This window comes from Notolepis coatsorum, assembly GCF_963971535.1.
Source record: "Notolepis coatsorum genome assembly, chromosome: 18".
Lineage (NCBI taxonomy): Eukaryota > Metazoa > Chordata > Actinopteri > Aulopiformes > Paralepididae > Notolepis > Notolepis coatsorum.
Genome location: NC_140182.1, coordinates 61,416,129 through 61,437,519, shown reverse-complemented (window position 1 = coordinate 61,437,519; position 21,391 = coordinate 61,416,129). Strand labels below are relative to the sequence as shown.

The following is a 21,391-nucleotide window of genomic DNA, read 5'->3' as shown; positions in this document are numbered from 1 at the left end:
TCAATCAATATATGTTATGATGAATTGAAAATGGGGGACCCTGATGTAAACAAGACGAAAGACTTTCTCTGGTCTGCATCCCCTTAACAATTGAGTTAGTATATTGTGAGACTCTTCGGTGGTAGCGAGTTAGGCGATAGTTAGTTGAGTGATAGTTAGTTTTAGTATATGATGCACGGCGGTAGCGAGTTGAGTGATAGTGAGTTGAGTGATAGTTAGTTTTAGTATATGATGCACGGCGGAGGCGAAAACAATACGAGGAAGTTGAGTGATAGTTAGTTTTAGTATATGATGCACGGCGGAGGCGAAAACAATACGAGGAAATGGGGCTGTGGAACTGAAGTGATAGTATATTGAGCGAGTAGTAGGGCTAATGCGATTGGGCACTGAGAGGCCAATCAGGGCGCGCAAACCGAACGCGGAAGGACAACTGCCTTGGGTAAAGTATTCACGCCGCACAGCCAGCTAGCTCTGAGCTGCCTATAATCTAGCCTGTAATCAAGACAACTGTGCCGCTATTGACAATTTGGATGGACGCTTGCACAGTATAGTCTCTACGCCGCCATATTTTTGTTTCATAGAGCAGATCCTAAACCAGTCTGTCTTTCCCATTGCTCTATGCGGCACTTGAAAAGCACCTTGAAGTTGTACAATTCACATCCTTATTCTTAGAAATGTTAGCACCCTTTTTACCGTCTCCATTGTCAGCTAACTGCTAGCAAAAGAAGTGCCTTCAATAAAGTTGGATACGTGTACTTTATTCATATCTCATATATGTTTGTTTACATTTATACAAAAATACAGAATACAGTAGAGTTTCACCCAGCAACATTAACCAGGCATACAATTACATATCTTTTTGGCACCCTGACTTATTTCCTGCCTAGAGCCTTACATTCCTCCTACTGAAGTGGGACACATTAGCTTACTCGAGCCCAAAAGCACTGTTCAGGATGCAACCCCCCCGCCCTCCGACATGTCAAAGACCTCACATGTCAACCCATATGCGAACAGTACTTCAGGGCAAATGTTCACTTTACTGGGGAATTACACGGCTGTTGGATTCCATGCCTCGACAGGCTGCGTTCAAAGGCTCTCACACAGACAGGAAAATGGGGGGGGGGGGGGGGCGTTTCTGTTCACAGCTTATGTTGCAGCTCATGATATTAATATAGCATATCTATATATATAATAAGAAACATCTGACGGTTCGTTGGGTCGTAGCTATTCAAGCCTTTTTTGTATCGGAACGCTGGGCACTACTGCATACAGTTTTCTTCATGTGCAGAAACAAAAACATCTTTAAAAAACTAAAAACGTATAACCAGTTGATCAATGGGGGAAAGTGTCAGGTCTAGAACGTCCATAAAAGATTTTTTCCAAATGTTAAAAAAAATGCTTATTTGAATTAAATACACATTTTCTCGCAGATTCAACACGACAAACAACACGTAACCACATCAAGCATTTTCAGCTTTTCATGCTGAAGTAGACTGTTGCTCAGAACTATATGAACACCAATGTGGTATATATTTTTTTCTTTTTAAAACACAGACTCAATTTTGCACAATAAATACACTCTCCTCCCTAGTAGAAAATTCCCAACGGTATTATTCCCAAATACACATGAAGCAAACAGGCTTACCGGTGTAACTGTTTCCTAAAAGTTACAAAAAGCTAAACATAACATGCAGACAGAAATCTTACAGTCACAGCAATTTATTCTGTCGCAGAAGGTCTTCTGATCTTAGCACTGCTTTTCCAAAAACCTGACTGAATATGAATAGGACCATGGGTGAAAATATGCATGAGAATCATTTCAAATAGATCTTTGAACTAGTTAAGGTGCGCTCGATTTGACCGGTCGCTCAAAAAGAAGCAGGGTGAAATAAAATCCCCCCCCCCCCAAAAAAAACGAGTTAAAATAACAAAAAAGGTAAAGAAAAACATAGCTACTGTATGTATGAATGAATTGTTGATGTTGTTGTGACAGATGTAGTGTGATAGATGTAGCATAATCACAGTGTGGACCTGTTTCCACTGGAGATGAGAGAGGGAGGGTGGGGTCAACGCACATGGAATGGTGTTATCACAATGAGATTGTCCTAATCTGCCCTGCAGGATCTCCACAGTCTGATACCACAATAGAATCACAGATAGGCTTCAACAAGTTAAAAATGGAGTCGATGACAACATCCAAAACAAGGCACGAGAACCACAACAATATCGGTGAACAGGAAAACCCTGTCTATAAAGTATATGTACTTTAAGAAACCCCGCCCCACAAGTTCTTTTTGGCTTTTGAAGTCATTTCTAAGGAAACTCTTTCAAAGCACTTTTATTAATAAACACCTTAAGACAATAGCACCATTCTTGCCAGATGGATCCAATTTCATCCTCAATTTGATAGGAGGTCATCAGGTCATATTTATTTACCGTTACTGAGATACTTAGCCATTTCATGCAGAATCGTCGGAAGATGCGTCTCCATTGCATAAAATGACAGCTAAATGATTAAATGTAAATTATGTATAAAAGATTTACTGAAAACGATGTCTAGCTTAGCATACCATTTTATCTGGGTAATTAAAATACTTTTTTGATACTTTCTTTTGTTTTTGAGGCATTTAAGGTACACCTCCTTGGACTTACAGTACAGTACATGACAAAAATAGTGGTATTGTCCTGTAAGGGTCTGGTAGTATAACGATACATAAAGGTCTAGCTGGAATGTTTGTTTATTGAGTAAACTAACCCAAAAGTCTTGTCGGACATCTACATAAATATCTTATTGTGCAAGCACAGCAGTGATATCCGGTGAAGCCAAACTACTAAGGAAAGGAAACAAGCATTTTGGCCAATGATATACAGAATGTTTGAGTGAATGAACAAGCTGGTGGGTTGTTTGCTTATGTATCTGTTTCAACTTCAAATAGAAGCATCGGTGGATCACTGGAGGATGAAAAGTCTGGCGCAGATTTCCCAAGGCATTTGCAGATTTGTTTTTTTAGTTTAAACTGCGATTGATAATAATACAAAAGCGTTTCCTCTTATGAAGAGGAACAACTTGCCAAGCGTACATTTTCCGAATAGTTTCTGTTTTACAGTCATAAAAGCGGCATGATGGGGAAACAAAGAATTTAATTAGTTACAAATGTTCAGGGAAACCCATTGCTGTCTTTAACGTGTACCATGACCACAAATTCACTATCCACTTTCCGGATCCTCGACTGTTGCTTCATAAAGAAAAGGAAAAAAGTTACATAAAATTCTTCCCTGATATTCAATAGAAGCCTCCTGAGCCTGTCAGCGCTCTGATTAACTTGCGAGATCTCTTCCGGCTTGTGAGGTTAGTTTAGTAGAATTCATTAGTAGAATGTTACTATTTGTTAATGGGCTTAATGTAAAGTTAGTCAAAGCAGCACATTTTTGTGTTTTCGTTCTCTCTACATAATCCATTCACACTACTACATTACCCAAGTCACACACATATAATCACACCATCATACAGGTAAATGTCATTGCAGGGCTATGTGGCTTTGAGCTTGAGGACACCCAGCGTGTTTCAATGCTGTCAGCAATAAATAAATACATCATACCATCTCATATAAATCAGACAATGCGATTACATGAAGGGAGGGTTTTCTACAATGTTTTAACATGATGCGCTTTGGGGAGGGGGGGGGCATGGAACGAGAGGGGAAAATGCAGAGCTGTGGAGAGTAATGTTAGCACGTGGGGGGGGTGGGGGTGACTAGAGGTAGTAATTCATGCCTCAGTCCACACACAAGAGTGTGAGTCACACAAGGAATGGTCCAAGTCACACAAGGAATGGTCCAAGTCTCTCTGCCCTGCTGTTGAAAGAAGACGAGGGGGCACAATACAGCCAGATTCCAGCAAAAGTGCTGATGGGAAGTGCTCTGGAGGCAAATGTTTTCCCAATGAATTTCATTAGACAGCAGGTGGGGATGGTTTTGAGGAGGTTTGGGACGATCCAGGAGGTGTGGGGGAGGGGTGGTGGAAAGGTAAGACGTCATCATCATTTTCTGCTGCTACGTTTCACAATCTTTCTGAGAAGCACAACAGGGTTTTCATGTAGTCTTTAGATAAGAAAGGCAACCGTATCCGTATTGTAACTGGTGTGATCTAAAACCGGATAGATCTCTGCAATGGCAGCGCCATTGTCAATCTGGAGCGCATGTCTGTGGACGAGAAGTCGAAGGCCTCCTTCACCTTTTTCAGATATCACAAGGGAATTCGGCTTTGCGTGTTTGTTGCTTGTGTTTTTGTCTTTTCGATCTCCAATGGACATCGACGAGAGGAAGCGTGGAGGCCTGTGGAACAGAGAGGGACGGGAGGAAATTGTTTATTAGACCTGAATATGTTGCTTTCCCATCGGTCATGCAAATGAATAGTTCTGTCCACTCCTCTTGTATAATATGAGTATGATAAATCTCACCAATGATGCTGAACAGGGTGAAGGGTGGGCGAATTACTCATCAATGATGTTCAATTTGTTTCTGTAAAAGAATAAATTATATATAATTAATAATAATAATGATGATGATGTCCGATATTATCGGCCTACCGATATTATCGGCCGATATTGGCTTTAAAATGTGATATCGGAAAATATCGGTATAGTTTTTTTTTTTACATTTCTATAACCTTTATTTACCCAGGCAAGCAAGTAAGAACTAATTCTGATTTTATTTATTGTCAAAAGTATGCATAATGTTATGTTAATTCCACAACAAGACATATGTAATGTTAATTACCTGAAATTATTCAGTTTTTGGGGGGGGGGGGGGGGGGGGGGGAGAACCCTGCATATATCGGTATCGGTTGATATCGGTATCAGAAATTAAGAGTTGGACAATATCGGTATATCGGTATCGGTAAAAAAGCCAATATCGAGCATCATTATTATTATTATTATTATTATTATTATTATTATTATTATTATTATTATTATTATTATTATTATTATTATTATTATTATTATTATTATTATTATTATTATTATTATTATTATTATTATTATTATTATTATTATCATTATCATTATTATTACTAATAATAATGATAATAATAATAATAATAATAATAATAATAATAATAATAATAATAATAATAATAATAATAATAATAATAATAATAATAATAATAATAATAATAATAATAATAATAATAATAATAATAATAATGATAATAATAATGGTGATAATAATAATAATGATAATAATAATAACAATAATGATAATACTAATGGTGATAATAATAATGATGATAATAATAACGATGCTAATAATAATGATAATAATAATGGTGATAATAATGATAATAATAATAATAATAATAATAATAATAATAATAATAATAATAATAATAATAATAATAATAATAATAATAATAATAATAATAATAATAATAATAATTTATTAATAATAATAATAATAATAATAATAATAATAATAATAATAATAATAATAATAATAATAATAATAATAATAATAATAATAATAACAATAATACTAATAATAAGGACAGTTTTAAGAGAGGCTTGTCGCCCGTTCAGTCTATGCCTCATACCATGTATACAAGAGAAATACAAGGAGGACAGATTACTTTTCAGATATATCGGCATCTAGCGCGGGTGCAGTCCCTGTGAAGAGGCCTCCCTCTGCAGCATTCTGCTCAGGGTCTCCCTGGTTCCTTCTTGATCTGACCTGTCAGGTTACAAAGTTATAGCCAATGTCAAAATAAATCCCATTAATACTCACAATTCAACACGGGAAATGTGGAGAAGACTCGCCTGGATTAAATAGGTGCCTGTCAAAAAGTGCCCACGTGCTCCGAACTCCAATGGAAAATAACTAATCGATTTATTAAGAAGCCGATGTTTTAAGGGGCGAAGCTGTCTTCGTCAGAGCATTGATTGAAATGGCTTCACCTGTCGAAAGACCGGTCGAGAGAGTGAACAGTTTTAAGTACCTCGGAGTCCACATATCCGAGGACTTGACATGGACCACACACATTGACAGTGTAGTGAAGAAGGCACGGCAATGCCTCTACTGCCTTAGGCGCCTAAGGAAGTTCAAAGTGAGTCAGAAGATCCTTAAGAACTTCTACTCGTGCACAATAGAGAGCATACTGACTGGCAATATCACCTCCTGGTTTGTGAATAGCACCACACAAGACCGCAGCAGACTACAGAGAGTGGCCCGTTCAGCCGAACGCACAATTGGAGGTGGGCTTCCCACTCTCCAGGACATTTATAACAAGCGTTGCAGGGCCAAGGCTAAGAGAATAATCAAATACTCTAGTCACCCAAACAACTGCCTCTTTGAACTGCTGCATTCAGGCAAGCGCTACCGGAGTCTCATGGCCAGTACAGAGAGACTCAGAAGGAGCTTCTATCCCCAGGCCATCAGGATGCTCAATGACAATGACACTATAATAATAATAATAATAATTAATTTAATTTATATAGCGCTTCTCAGTAACCCGAAGTCGCTGACAGTAGTCGGGAGCAAGAGTACAAACAAAGAAACAAAAACAAAGAAACAACAAAGAAACAACAACCCATCATCTACACTCACTACACACACATCCACATGTACACACTCACTTTAAATTATCTTTTTTAGCATTTTTACAGCTTTTTCCTGGTCAAGCAGGACCGATAGAGGAGGGGGAGAACGGGAGGAGAAGAGGGGAAGACATGCGGCAAATGGTCACCGGGTGTGGGAAGCGAACCCGGGACGACCGCTTCGCGACTCAGTGCGCTATATGGTGTGCTACTGGAGCACCCCGTACACACTTACTTTAAACAAACACTCACCTTATCACTCACTTTACTCACTTTAGACATTTTAACACACTTTATATTGATCTATTATTAAAGAGATTTGCACTACATTCATACCTCATTTGCACCTTACCCTAAGTTTTGTACCTCATTTCATTTCTGCATTGTACCTCACTGTTACTCATTTTACTCTGTATTGTATATTGTATGCCAGCATGTATATTATTGACTGAACCTTTCTTTACTTACTTCTTAATGACTTTTTTTACTGTATGAAGCACACTCTCATGGGCTCATACAGAAACAAGCATTTCATCATAAAGTATTCTGTATTTTATTATGACAAATAATAAACAAAATTGAACTTGAAACTTGAACATTGGCTTTTTACTAAATACATTTTTGCATTTTTGCAATGGGAATTGGTAGCACTTCACTTAGGGCACACTGTCATATCCGATACAATATGTTCTGATTGGGTAATGATAGTTAGAGCTTTGTGTAAAAAGGTCATTTCTTCTTGAATTGGATTGGAAACTGGCCCATCATGGTTCTAATTTTGCCTTGTTAATTGATATACAGTAGGACATAAATACCCGTATAACAGCCTACTTCATAGATGCATAGATATGCCTTATGGAGCCCCGCCCATCCCCGTGGAACTAAGCGCTGTCTGCCCGACATAACAATCTACCATTGTCAAGGATACAAGAGAGTCTGTGGAAGTTGCACCTTAGTGCCAGAGGTCAAAGGTCATCTCACCTTCCACACCAGCAGGAAGCCAATGGCTGCGACCGGAATGAAGAGTAGCGACAGAAGGCATCTTTCTACCACTTCAGGCAGGAACCGTAGAGACTCCCGCTCAGAGACGTTCCCTGTGAGAGAGGAGACCGGTCAGCATTTCTACTGATTCCATACCCTTGACCTCAGTACAACAATTTACAATTTAGTCATTTAGTTGATGCTTTTATCCAAAGCGACTTACAAATTGTGAACAACAAGTCACCAGGAGGGGTACATCTCTGGCAGCTGGGTCAGTGGCTTTGTTCGTCAAATATTAGTATTACACTCTGAGTGCATAGTAGTAATGACATATTAGCAAGATAGGTAGTAGTATAAGAGTAGTAGCATAGTATTAGGATACATGATGGTAGACAGTGGATCAGAAATGAATAATAATAAGTAATCTGCATACAAGGAGAGTATATGTTCCGAACCATATCTAAAGATTCCTTGATTGGAGTTGGCGGATTTGAGCGCAATAGATAAAGGTTCGATTGCTACGGCAAATAGCAAAGGACTCAGAGGACATCCCTAGAGGTACCCGCCTACACAGCTTCTGGACAGCTATTTTAATTACCTTCGACATGGAGCTAACTCCCAGTGCAGAAATAGCCATCTCTGGAGTCTTACCAAGACCGGATCACCAAAGGGTTAGGAGAAAAACAATAGATAGAATTGCCCTTGCATCCCTACTAGCACGCAGCAGGATCTTGCTAGAGTGGAAATTAAAATGAAATACAACCTAAGGGGGTCTAGTGAAAAGTTTAAAATAGTATGGGGCCCTTTTATTGGTTACATAGCCAAGCTAAAGACACTAGGACAATGAGAAGGAAGGATGAGTGAGAGAGATATGGGTTTGTATGTTCTATGTTTTCTGTTGTGTATTTGTAGGATTGGGCAGGATAGGGGAGGGAAAATGGGAGGGAGGGGGGAGGGTTCGTACAAGGTCCTTGAAATGCTTAGTGCTTGTTTTTGACACAAGGTAGTACTAATTGTCGGAGATTGGCTTTGAGCCATAAATATTGGATCCGATTAAATGTGTATTTTTTTCCTCTTTATTAATTATTATTATACATTTTTGCTATAGAAAACAGCACTTAAAAGTGAACTGTTTCCTTTTATTTTTTAATTAAATTTTTTGAGAAAGTCCTTGAATTTAATTTTGCAATGTCTGTGGGAACCCTGGAGGGAGGGGGGGGGGGCGAAAATACAAAATGTGCCATTCAATGTGTACTGTATTCAACTGTACCTTTGATGACTAATAAATAAATGTTTAAAAAAAAAGGATACATGATAGTAAAAAGTATGTAGTAAATATACAAATATAAATGTAAATATTATATATAAATATTGAGAAAGTAGGAAGGCTGTAACGGAGACACAGAGACAGTGGTCTTAATCATTAGGCCATCTCTGGGCACAACTATAAACTGTACACACACATATTGTTGATTTTTGCTCCTGAACACATAAAGAACAAAGGTGACACGGAATTAATCTGCGTGGAGCCTTCAACTGTTGATTCAAACACACTCACTTTGTTTCAATCAATCCATTCTGAGGCCGTGATTTTTCACACGCCAAGTGAGCCCTTAGGTGGCCCATTATTTGCAATGAATGTGTAATCACCCATCAGTGTTCCCTTGACAACCGCGAAGTGGGGCCAGAGAAAATTATGATGTTATAGATCATCCTCATGTCACTTTTTTTTATTATTAGTCAGTGATGATGTGTTAGGTGCTTGAGGGGATCTCTTATATGTAAATGAGGGACGAATGTTGTTAGTCTATCACAAGTTCATGACTGTACGGTAATAATGTACAATTATGACACTCACTGCAGCTCTTTATTATTCCTACCCCTCTCAGATAGAGATTCTGGAATGTGCATCCAAGCATACAAATGGGTTATTAATTGAGACTTAGTGTTTACTATAAGAGGATGAATCAATCAATAGCTTTCCTGTTACCGCCGGTAACAAATCACACTATCATGTGACAAATCCTCTTTTTATAATTCTAGAGCATTTACAAGATGTTTGACCAGAGACGCTTCAAAAGGGAGACTAATCAATTCTGTCCCGCCCACCTTAGGTGACTAGAGTGGGCATGGGTCATTCACCTAAATGGGAAATGTACATGTTTTGACTTCTGTACCATAGGAATTTAAACCTAAAAACGTGAACAGCAAGACTATCGTTTAAATTAATTTGGTCAAAAGACACTAGAGAAGTGAAATTATAATATTTACATGTACTTCCTACTCTCTATTTACAAGTATGTCCCAGAGAGAGCATGCTTGCAGACACCCTTGCATTGCCGTGGAAGTGTCTTTTTTTGTTTTGTTTCTTTGTTTCTGCATGTGTCACTGTAGAGAAAAGCTTTGAGCCAAACGAGACAAGACTTGAGTCACGACACTGGTTCTAATGGGGAATTTGCCCCGAAGAGCATCATTAATCAACTGACAAAGATGACAAACATACTGTAAAATGCTGCAAATTACCGAGGCAGTCAAGCTGGTTTAACAACAAAATAACGGCCCGGACACTCATTGCCTGAAGTTGAAACCTCAAGAGGATTTTTTAAACATACATGATTTGCAGTCTCTCGATGTGGGATCACAGCCTGTTCCTTTGGCGGACAAGGGTGATTCTGGAAAAAAAGGAAAAGAAAAAAGACAGAGGACGTTTAGAGCGAGTCACAGGGTAGTCGATAAAGAGAGGAAGAGAAGATGAGAGAGTGACGAGACAGAGAAGGGTGGAATGATGAAAACAGCTCATTGTCGGGTGCGTCGGACATCACCTTACCGCTGTCTTTTCTTCCCCTCAGACAAAAGATCTGAGCCGACCTCTAGAGGGAAGAAAAGCCAAGCGCTTGGGAAGATTGGAAGATTGCTCTGTAATCAACACTTATACAATTGGGTTTCGGCCTTTTTCTTCCTTTCACATGGGGTGCATCAGGGGACATTTTCCCCTGGTCCTCTGACTCAGCTGCAGTGGCAATGTCACAATAGGCCGTCCAGAGCACCTGGTCCATTTGATTTTTTTTATCTTGCATAGTTCTGGATAAAAAGCATCTAAAATTGCCACAGGAGAGCTGGCCTAAAAAAGGGCCTATTCACCTTCAGGTAAATCAGGACAGGAGCCGACTGCGACTGTAAATAAACGGCTGCAGCAGATTGGCACACCATGGAGGCAGCCTAAACCCGGTTTAGGGTAAGGGGGGTAGGGTTAGGGAATAGGATATGAACCTGGTTTAGGGTAAGGGGTGTGGGTGCAGAAAGAAATGGTTAAAATATGAGCTTCAGGTATTGACAATGTCAATGCTACACAGTAAATTTCGCAGAGTAAATTTTACTCAAACTGAGTCCATTTGAGCCCAAGTGAGTAACATTTTACTCAGCGAAATTACCCTACCACATGGCCACCAATGGCCACCACAATCCAACATGTATATAGATAGATGCAACATAGCCTACCACATGGCCCTCAATGGCCACCACAACCCAACGTGTAGATAGATAGATGCTACATAGCCTGCCACATGGCCACCACAGCCCAGCGTGTAGATGGATAGATGCTACATAACAACAGTATTAATGTAGTAATGACAAAACATCTACCTGTTGTATATTGCGTTGATGCTGCTGTTGTTGTGGCGTATGTTGTTGAGGGACAAGGAGGCGGATCACAGTCAGCAGAGTCTATGTGAACCTTCGCAGAGTTAAGGAAATCCTCCACAAAGTCAAAGTATCGCGCTGTCTGCCACCTCTCTATCCTATAGTGGCACTCATAGTCATACATTGTCGGCTCCTGCGAGAACAAAAAATGGAATTTGTTAAAATTCACTTTTAAAGTTTAGCTGTTTGTTTTCAGAAGGTGTAATTCTGAAATTCTCTATTGTTTTGTCCATTATCAATGTGCACAGTACTTTGCTGTAGGCCTACAGCAAACAGGTGAAAGGTCAACTCACCACAGACCCCATGTAGAGTCGCACTTCTTGCAGCATTTGGATGAAAATGCTGATATCTTTTCTGTTCGATGAAATGTTCCCAAAAGTATGTGCTAATTCTTTTAAGCTCTCCTCCAAGTAGAAAACGTTTAACTTGACCCAACACATTCCTCCCTGGGTAGAAACAATAGACATGGGTGTGGAGGTTAGAGTTAATTTACTGTTTGGGATGTTTACATGATAATACATGCAATGTAAGCAACCACTTAGTGATGTTAATTACCAACACAATTACCCTTTGATTATTGCGAGTCCCCCCCACCCACCCCCAAATGCTTCCTTGGAATGACATTTTAAATGACCAGTAGCCATTGTGACAAGATCATTAACATGTTCATTACCCCAAATTCTAACCACACCAGTTTGACCATTAGAGGTGGGGGGGGGGGGGGGGGAAATCAATACAGAAATATATTGCAATTTTTTGCCTGCCGATATTAGATAGTGATGCCAAGTAAATAATTATTTTTTATATATAAAAAAATATATATATTATTATTATTATTATTATTATTATTATTATTAGCTTGACAACCCCATTTTACTACAATGAAATTATTTTTAACATTCATTTTACATGTTATCTTATTATTAGATAATACAGACTATTATCTAACACTATATTTTTGACTGCAGATGCTAACAAAGTTTTCCTTTGGGGACATAATTTGCAGTTGAAAAAAAGGTAATAAATCACAATATGTCTCAATATGTCTCAACATTGTGATATTACAATATTGTGACTCTGGTCTCATGATAATTATGGCATCACAGGGCCTCTGGTGATTCCCACCCCTACTGATCATACACCTAAAAGGGTTTAACACCTCATCTCACCTCTTCTTTAGGAACGTAATGCACAGGAATCTTGTAATCTTTAGGAATATTTTGTCTCTGTAAGAAAAAGAATGTAAAACAACATTAAAGGTAACCTTATTGAAATCCATAAATATGGCAATACGATTCATAAGCCATTCAATATGTTCATAAGCCATTCAATACCATTCATAAGCCCCAAACGCTTGAACAAAGAAATTAAATGTTCTCTATAAAATGTACATAATGACCCAGTCCTTAACCCATCTAAAGTGTAAGCTAGCACTGTGGTGCTCAATATTCTTCATGTCAAGGGTCCCAAAATGTATCTGCATAAACCGTGGACCCTCATCTGATTTGATCCCAGGTAACCCCACCTGAGCAGATTTCTGTTGTTTGCATTACCAACCTGCATTACCAAGTACTAACATAAACAAACAAGCTATTTGTATTCAGCAAAAACAAATGAATAAGAGATGGAAAAAGGAAAAAAGAGATGGAAATCGCAATGTGATTACCCTGGTTAAATAAAGGAGAAATAAAAAAAGGTAAAAACTGTCAATATTTAGTGTTAGTCCATGTATCAAGAGCTCAGAATGGAAACAACATGTCTCCATACCTATTTTAAATAGTTTGGGACTAGTGTGGCTACTCATTTGTTTACGTCTTTTATTGCAGATTGGGCCTTTAGTTGAAAACACAAAGGTCTTACCAAAACAGAGAGTCTGGAGATGTCATCTGTCACAGGATTCACGTCGAATTCACTTGAATGGACTTCAAGTGTGATGCACAGCAGTATATGGACACAGACACGTATCCAACTCTACACGGAAAAGACAAAACACAGAACAGTGGGAGACAATTAGTTACATTCTCAACCGCCATACACGTTTGCCATTACTAACACAATATCATTTAGGCATGTTTTGAGTGTTCGGGGAGAGCATAGGAGCGCGTTCAAAGGAATAACATTAACGTATCGGAGCTATTATTCTTAGGACCGCCGAATTAAAGTGTTTCACATTGTTCCCATGAGAAAAAAGACAGACTGTCCTTCGTCCAACAAGCGATTTAGCCCGCCAGTCATGAGTGGACATAATCACAAACCGCCATTATGTGGTCAGCAGACTCTTTTGTAATCTGCAGTAATTGGACCACTTCACTGGGTTTTGTGTGTGTGTGTGTGTGTGACATAGCGGTTATCCTCCAGACCCGGGTGTCGCTCTGGCGCTCTGAATAACACAGACACTGCCTAATAGGGGTCCATTGTCTTACATATTGATGGCTGCAGCTCCCTTGGCCAACACCATAGCCATGCATTGTCTTATGGACTGATGGCTGCCTCTTTCCCCTTGGCCACCGCCCCGTCTCTGTGGCCGCCTGAGTCCGTTACGCAATGTCTCCCTCTTAGCTAGGGCCCGGTAAAGACACCCCACAATGCTGCTTCCCAGCAGGCCTGAGAATGAACCCTCCTGCTGAATAAACCTGGAGGCGGATTAGAGACTACAGGATCAAAAGATAGTCGATATGGGCTCCGTTGAGTTGGCAACCGTCTCCTCTTTTAACACCCTTCAATTAGTATGGTACTTAAACCCTGGTTCTTGGTTTCACAGTCACTACTGCTACTACTAATAATACAGATTGTGTCAAAAGGAAAAAAGGATTTAGTTTAAAGAGCAGACGAAGGCAGTTTAAGTCTTGTGGCTTCTTTCGCTTAGGAAAATTAATAATCTCTATATGACAGGGATTATACAGGACACAGGAATGAAGCAGACCTATTGTGTGGAGGCACACATAATAAGTCTATGGAGGATCAAATGTGCCACAATTAATAATTATGTTATTATAAAATGGTGAAATAAATAATTATATAATTAAATGTAGAAATGTATTTAAATTATTAAATACAAATGTATAAATAATTTTTAATTTAGAAATAATCGCATAATATCAACCTATTATCATGTATTATTATTTCATGATGGCTTGTTTTCCTAATAATGTGATTATATATATATATATTTTTTTAACTTCCTGCATTTTATAATGTCACTATAACGGTGCGGTCATCTGTCAATCAACAGAACAAGTATTTTGGGAACAGCCTACTGACGTTATTAACGCGAGGACTGGCATCGTACGCTATCTCCCAGAGAGCAAAGGAGCAGCAACCTCCAGTAGCGGACATTGTAGTCCTATCAACGCACCCTGCAGCACTTTCATGAACTTCCAGCCAACTGGAATGAGGTGAAGAAAAGAACTCGGTCCAATTTTCTCTCACAACTAACGAACGGCTGGACTCTTCCAACACATACCCTCAAGCTGAAACCATGGATATAAAACAGTAGATGTGATGTCATAAATCGTAGGGTAGGCGTCCGCCATCTTACCTGGGTCTCTGACCTTTGACCTGGGTATTGTTCACGATAGCCACCTATGGGCAGCAAAGTTGCCTCAAGGATTCCTATATCTTTAGCTGATCAAAATTATATTGAAAACAGTCACCAGACGGGCGCTAAGTGGTGACCTGGTACTTCCTCTAGGACCACGACCTGCGACCTGGTACTTCCTCTAAGACCACGACCTACGACTAATAATTCTAAATCCCGTGCTATAGAGCCATATTCAACTGGAACAAGCTACCAGCAGTGGCGGCTGGTCAATGGGGGCGCTAGAGCGCCGCCCTCCCTGCTTAAAAGAGAGAAGAAGAAGAAATATATATTTTTTAATTTTTTTTATAGCCCTATAAATAATATAAACATGTTTAAAATGAATAATATTTACTCATTTTAAGTATGTTTGTGTTTCTAATGCACAATATAACGTTAATATATCAAATATAAATAATTGTTTTCATGAACAGGAAGTGACTGTCTGATAGAGAATACGTTCCGTAGCCGCATTTCTCTCGGGCAACCCGTAGCCGCATTTCTCTCGGGCTAGACGCAATAGCGCTTACAGTGGGCGTGCACGCCGTGCACTGGTTTCATCGCTGTATCCGTCGCAGCCAATCAGTGCGTAACGCGCTGTGCGTTGAAATATGATGTATTATGATGGAAGCCGGGCGCTTTTCCAAGCGATCTATTATCATTTAAGCAAGCAGCGCCAGTATTTTCCGTAGCTGCATTTCTCGGAGACGCTCTCTGATTGGCCGACGCGGCGCCGACAGTACTGTTCCGTAGCCGCATTTCTCGGTTTTGCTTAGAAGTGAGCGATAGAATGCCAGGTAGTTTGCAGGATGTTCGATGCTGTGTATTGTGATGCAGTCTGGAGTCTGGACAGTGGGCAGTGGATATACATCGACAACAGTCTGGGACTGTGGGACAGTCAGTGGACATACACTTTATCAAGCCCTCCGCCTGGACCACATTTCAATTAAACAAAGTGAGTTAATTCTCTCTCTCTCTCTCTCTCTCTCTCTCTCTCTCTCTCTCTCTCCCTCTCTCTCTCTCTCTTAGCCACTCAGCTAACGTTAGCCGCTGTTAGCCACTCAGCTAATGCTAAACTAACGTGATTCCGCGATACCAGTTCCATTAGTGAGTAGTGAGGAAAGGGGGGGGGGGGGGGATATTGAGGAGGCATGACAACAGAGGTTGATAACTTCACATTTATTGGCAATTCGTTTCTTTATATCGCTTCCAGGTTCCAACTGTGTTGACATTGACAAAATCTGGTCTGGTAAACTATGGGCTATGGCACATCACTACGCTCAAACTCAAACGCACGCTCTCTCTCTCTCTCTCTCTCTCTCTCTCTCTCTCTCGCTCTCTCTCTCGCTCTCAACACAGCGTGTTAATTTCGCAGCGCGTGATGCATAATGGCTGAATGAATGAATGGTAACTTGTTTAAAATGACAAGATATATATGTGTTCATTATTGTATTGATGATGATACGTGTACTAGTGTAGTATGAATGAACTTGCGACCACCCAAATGTAGTTCACAGCGGCCGCCACTGGCTACCAGTATCCACAAGGCAAGTAAATAATACCGTTTTTAAAAGATATTAAAACGGGAACTGATGTAAATGAGACTCCCGTTCAGCGGGGGGTGAAACGAATCAGCGCCGTTTCGCACCCCAAAAGTGGTGAGTGAGAACACTGCCCCCCGTGCTCCGGGACGGTGATTCGGTACAAAAGGCTGAGTGTGAAAGCCCCCTTATGTAGTAGAGATGTGATTGACTATTTTATTGTATTTTTAAAACAATTATTTAAGTTACCCTTTCAGATATTCGTTTTTTGGGGGAATGTGTTAGGCCTACATCTTCAATGTTGAGCATTCATTTTTTATTTCCTTTATGCTTTCTTTTCTTTAAAAAAATCTCGAGTCCGAGTCGAGTCTTGAGTCCCCAGTGTTTGAGTCTGAGTCCAAGTCCAAGTCACCAAAGAAGAGCCAGAGTCGAAGTTTTGAGTCGAGAGAGAGCGAGGGACGACCAGTAAGCTCTGGTAAGAGGACCTAAATTACCTACTGGTGATACATGGATTGATCAGGTCACAGGTGCTTGACCATGCACGGCTCTATTTTTTTATCAATTAACAAGTCCTCGTCTGCACCTTCCGAGTCCGAATGCAGTCAATGCTCGAGTCCAAGTCTAAGTCCGAGTTATCAGTGCTCAAGTCCAAGTCGAGTCACGAGTCCTGAAAATCAGTCGAACAGGAAAAGTAACTAAAAACTAGCAACCCAGGATCAAATCTGTGTATGTATTGAATCAAGAATCGATTTTGAATCATATCGTGACCCCAAGACTCAAAATCGAATCGAATCCTGAGATTCCCAAATCGCTGGACGTCTGGGAAATCCGATAAAGTTCTATGACCTGCAGTCTGCAGATGAGCCCTGTTGTTTTTCGTGTTATGCTAACACGGAGTGTTCTCAAGTTCAAACCAGCCACAATAATTTATACTTTTATACTTATTATTAGGGATGTTCGATATTTGCTTTTTTACCGATATCCAATATACCGATATTGTCCAACTCTTAATTTCCGATACCGATATCAACCAATACCGATATATGCAGCCCCCCCCCCCCCAAACTGAATAATTTCAGGTAATTAACATTAGGGGAGAACGGGGGACGTTGTCACACGGGTAGGTTGTCACATTCATTATATTTCACCACCAGAGGGTCCTGTCTCCCATACTTTGGTATTTAAATGTCCAGAATTGGGGTCAGAGTTCACCTACATTGTCATCTTTGGAGTGAAACAGCTGAATTTGAGGTGAGAGGACTTTTGGTGTTTTTCATGTCCATTTGTAAATATTATGCTCCTCAGTATTCTTCTAGGCTTTTACACAATTGGTTTATAATGAAACAATTATTACCCTTAAAAAGTGTGAAGGGATAGCTATAGTTTAGATTGTTGTTAGCTAGCTAACTAGTTGTTAGATGGCTGTTAGCCTTGATGCTATCAAGACATTCCAGTTGGGGTTGGTCGTCACATTTTATTTGGGGTTGGTTGTCACATGTTGTGTAGGCTATTATTGTTAGGCCTATTTATTGTGTTCTTATTTTGTTATATAGGATGGCTTAAAGATGTGTTTCCTGTTTATGTTCATGTTAAGATGCATTAAGTTATGTATTTGTCAACTTGTCAATGCAATTAAACTTTCAAATTTAGTTCTGCCTTCTTGTCTTCTTTTTAAGATGTTCCCATTAAAACACATGGTGACAACCAACCCCATAGTGTGTGACAACCATCCCCATGATGGGGTTAGTTGTCACAATGTGTCAGAGTGTCTTTGATAGGTGATTAACTCATTGTTACAATATGTTGGAAAATGAGAGGGATACACATTTAAAGCCAACATCTTAAGCTTCAATTTAATGTAGGGATGACTATTGAAAGATGTTTTAATGATGAGCAATTCACACTAGAGTAAAAAGTGTGACAACTATCCCTGTTCTCCCCTACATATCTCTTATCGTGGAATTAACACAATATTATGCATACTTTGACAATAAATAAAATAATATTTTGTTCTTACTAGCTTGCCTGGGTAAATAAAGGTTAAATAAATGTAAAAAAAAATTAAACCGATGCCGATATTTTCCGATATCACATTTGTATGCCAATATCGGCCGATATTCTGAGTCAGGGTTCATGCACCCCATCCCTTACCAACTCTCTCTCTCTCTCTCTCTCTCTCTCTCTCTCTCTCTCTCTCTCCAGGTATTCTCATACTGTACAGGAGGAGTATACTTTCATGTTACCAATCAATCAGCATTTTCAAAAATGTGCTTGTACCGGCTGTGTATTTTCTCAAGAACAGGTGGTGCTCATTTTGTTGGCATTAAAGACAACATATTCGCATGTAATTGTATAATAAAAATTACTTCAACAGCCAAAGTCTAATCCTTTGATGTTTTCTTCTGTACGTTATGTAATGCAGCTTTTAAATGGAAAAATAAAATGTAAATGTATTGTTGGCTACATTTTCCTCAAGTGCACATAACGTTTGGGGAATGAGTTGTAATGCGACCAAGAGGTGACATTAATCTAAATGACAGATATTGGAACGTGCAGTGCTAAACCATGCCTCAACTGAGCACTGCCTGACATACCATTTTCTCCTCTGTGCAGGCCTGGTTGCCTTACTATAGTCACTGGAACTGTGGAATGTGCATAGGAATGCAAAGGGTCAGCGTAGAATTGGGCTGGGGCGGGGGTGTTGCATGATCATGGTACTGTATGGAGGGGGGTTGACGCCTTTCATAGTTGTGAAATGGCCGGTAATGTTGTTACTCCAAAAACAACATTTGGCCTTCTCTTTTCACTAGAAGAGACCTGGATTTGTTTCTATTTATTTATAAAAGGGCTTAAATTTGACATCACTTATTGTCTAGAGAGTTGGAACACCGTAACACCTGCTCACAGGACCGGCTAGTGCTGCAGGTTCCCAGAATTAACACTGATCTGAGAAAAACTGCTTTTAGATTTTTCACACCATACATTCGGAATGAACCTGCAGTGCACTTTGAAGCTTGATACTCTGCTTCCAATGGGCCAATTCAGCAATCTAGTAAAAAAAAACATGACTGATTTCATCTGTGACTCTTTTAACTGACTTGTATATATTACATTTATCATTTTGTATTCTTATTGTTACTATTATAATAATAATATTAATAATACATCAGATTTATATAGCGCTTTTCCGAATTCCGTTTTAGTAGAGAGAAGGGGAAAAATAGTGAGAAAGGAACATTATTGTTAATTATTAGATTAGATTAGATTAAAATGTATTCATTCAGTCATTATACAGCACAAACACATTACAATGAAAATAGGTTTGGCATCCAACCAGAGTGCAGAGTGCAACAGCAATATACAATGTACAGGTGATTAAACTGGGTACAAAATATACATGAATGTAGTGCTAATCAGATGTATGTACAGAGTTGTAGTATAATAAATAAAGACAGTATGACTACTACTGGCCAGCAGCGTAACTAGTAAGAGTAGGATATCTATATATTACATGTTTATATTAAATCTCAATGTGACATACCTGATTAAATAAAGGTTTATATATTTGACATTTGACAGCATGACATGAGCATGACATGAGCAATTTGGTGGACACTCTTATTCAAATCAGCTTACAGTAAGTATGTAAGTAACTAATGTTCATTTAGTATAGCACCTTTCACAGAGTAGAATGTCACAAAGTGTTTCACAAAGAATAGAAAAGACGAGACTGCAGATCATATGCCCATAGGAGGAGAGTTCCACAGTGTCTGTCGGAGCCACAACCTCAAAGGCACAACCTTTAGTTTTGAGTGGAGAGCGAGGGACGACCAGTAAGCTCTGGTAAGAGGACCTAAATGACCTACTGGTGATACATGGATTGATCAGGTCACAGATGTACACAGGTACCTGACCAGGCATGGCTCTATTATGTGAAAACAAGCACCTTAAAATGAACCCTAAACACAATGGGAAGCCAGTGTAAAGATAAGATGGGTGTGATGTGAGTTGACCCGCTGAACCTGATCAATAGCCCTGCATCAGCGTTCTGGAGCATTTGTAGACAAGTCAGGGACTTGCTGGGGCAGGTGAAAAGGTGATTGCAGTAGTCTGAACCAGGAAGGCAGCAGGACCGGACGGCATTCCCGGTCGCGTCCTAAAAGTCTGTGCCGACAACTGGCCCTGGTATTCACTGACATATTCAACCTGTCCTTAGAACAGTCTGTCATCCCCACCTGTCTGAAAAAGTCCACTATTGTCCCTGTACCCAAAAAATCCACGCCCGCTTGCCTCAATGACTATCGCCCTGTAGCTCTCACCTCCATAGCCATGAAGTGCTTTGAGAAGCTAGTAAAGGGCTACATCTGTTCCTCCATCCCCAACACCTTTGACCCCCTGCAATTTGCATACCGCCCCAACAGGTCCATGGAGGACGCCATACCCTTGGGCTGCACAGCAGCATCACACCTGGACAAGAGGCAGGGGAACTATGTGAGAATGGTATTTATTGACTACAGCTCAGCATTCAATACCTCCCCTCCAAGCTCATAGTCAAGCTCAGAGACCTGGGCTTGAACTACGACCTCTGCCAGTGGGTCTTGGACTTCCTGACAGGAATACCCCAAGTGGTGAGGGCAGGCAACTGCACCTCCTCATCCATCACTTTCAACACAAGAGAGTGAACAGTTTTAAGTACCTCGGAGTCCACATATCCGAGGACTTGACATGGACCACACACATTGACAGTGTAATAAAGAAGGCACGGCAACACCTCTACTTCCTTAGGCGCCTAAGGAAGTTCAAAGTGAGTCAGAGAGCATCCTGACTGGTAACATCACCTCCTGGTTTGGGAATAGCACCGCACACGACCGCAGCAGACTACAGAGAGTGGCCCGTTTAGCCGAACGCACAATTGGAGGTGGGCTTCCAACCCTCCAGGACATTTATACCAAGCGTTGCAGGGCCAAGGCTAAGAGAATTACCAAATACTCTAGTCACCCA

At 39.9% G+C, this 21,391-nt stretch overlaps 1 protein-coding gene across 2 annotated transcripts in view; it reads right to left on the bottom strand.

The window, feature by feature from the left end:
• Positions 1 to 884: 884 nt before the first annotated feature.
• kitlga (kit ligand a) overlaps positions 885 to 21,391 on the bottom strand; it is a gene marked incomplete at its 3' end in the record, with an annotated part of 69,853 nt that continues 49,346 nt past the window's right edge. Inside the window, exons 2-10 of one of the 2 annotated variants that reach the window (XM_084334775.1) lie at positions 13,133 to 13,243; positions 12,442 to 12,498; positions 11,566 to 11,718; positions 11,216 to 11,405; positions 10,186 to 10,245; positions 7,574 to 7,686; positions 5,629 to 5,729; positions 4,460 to 4,520; positions 885 to 4,334 (exon numbers count right to left, since the gene is read on the bottom strand). In XM_084334775.1, coding sequence (XP_084190901.1) covers positions 4,493 to 4,520; positions 5,629 to 5,729; positions 7,574 to 7,686; positions 10,186 to 10,245; positions 11,216 to 11,405; positions 11,566 to 11,718; positions 12,442 to 12,498; positions 13,133 to 13,243 — 813 coding nt within the window. Of the gene's footprint in view, positions 4,335 to 4,459; positions 4,521 to 5,624; positions 5,730 to 7,573; positions 7,687 to 10,185; positions 10,246 to 11,215; positions 11,406 to 11,565; positions 11,719 to 12,441; positions 12,499 to 13,132; positions 13,244 to 21,391 lie in introns of those variants that run through there. The other variant, XM_084334776.1, reaches the window with a different exon arrangement.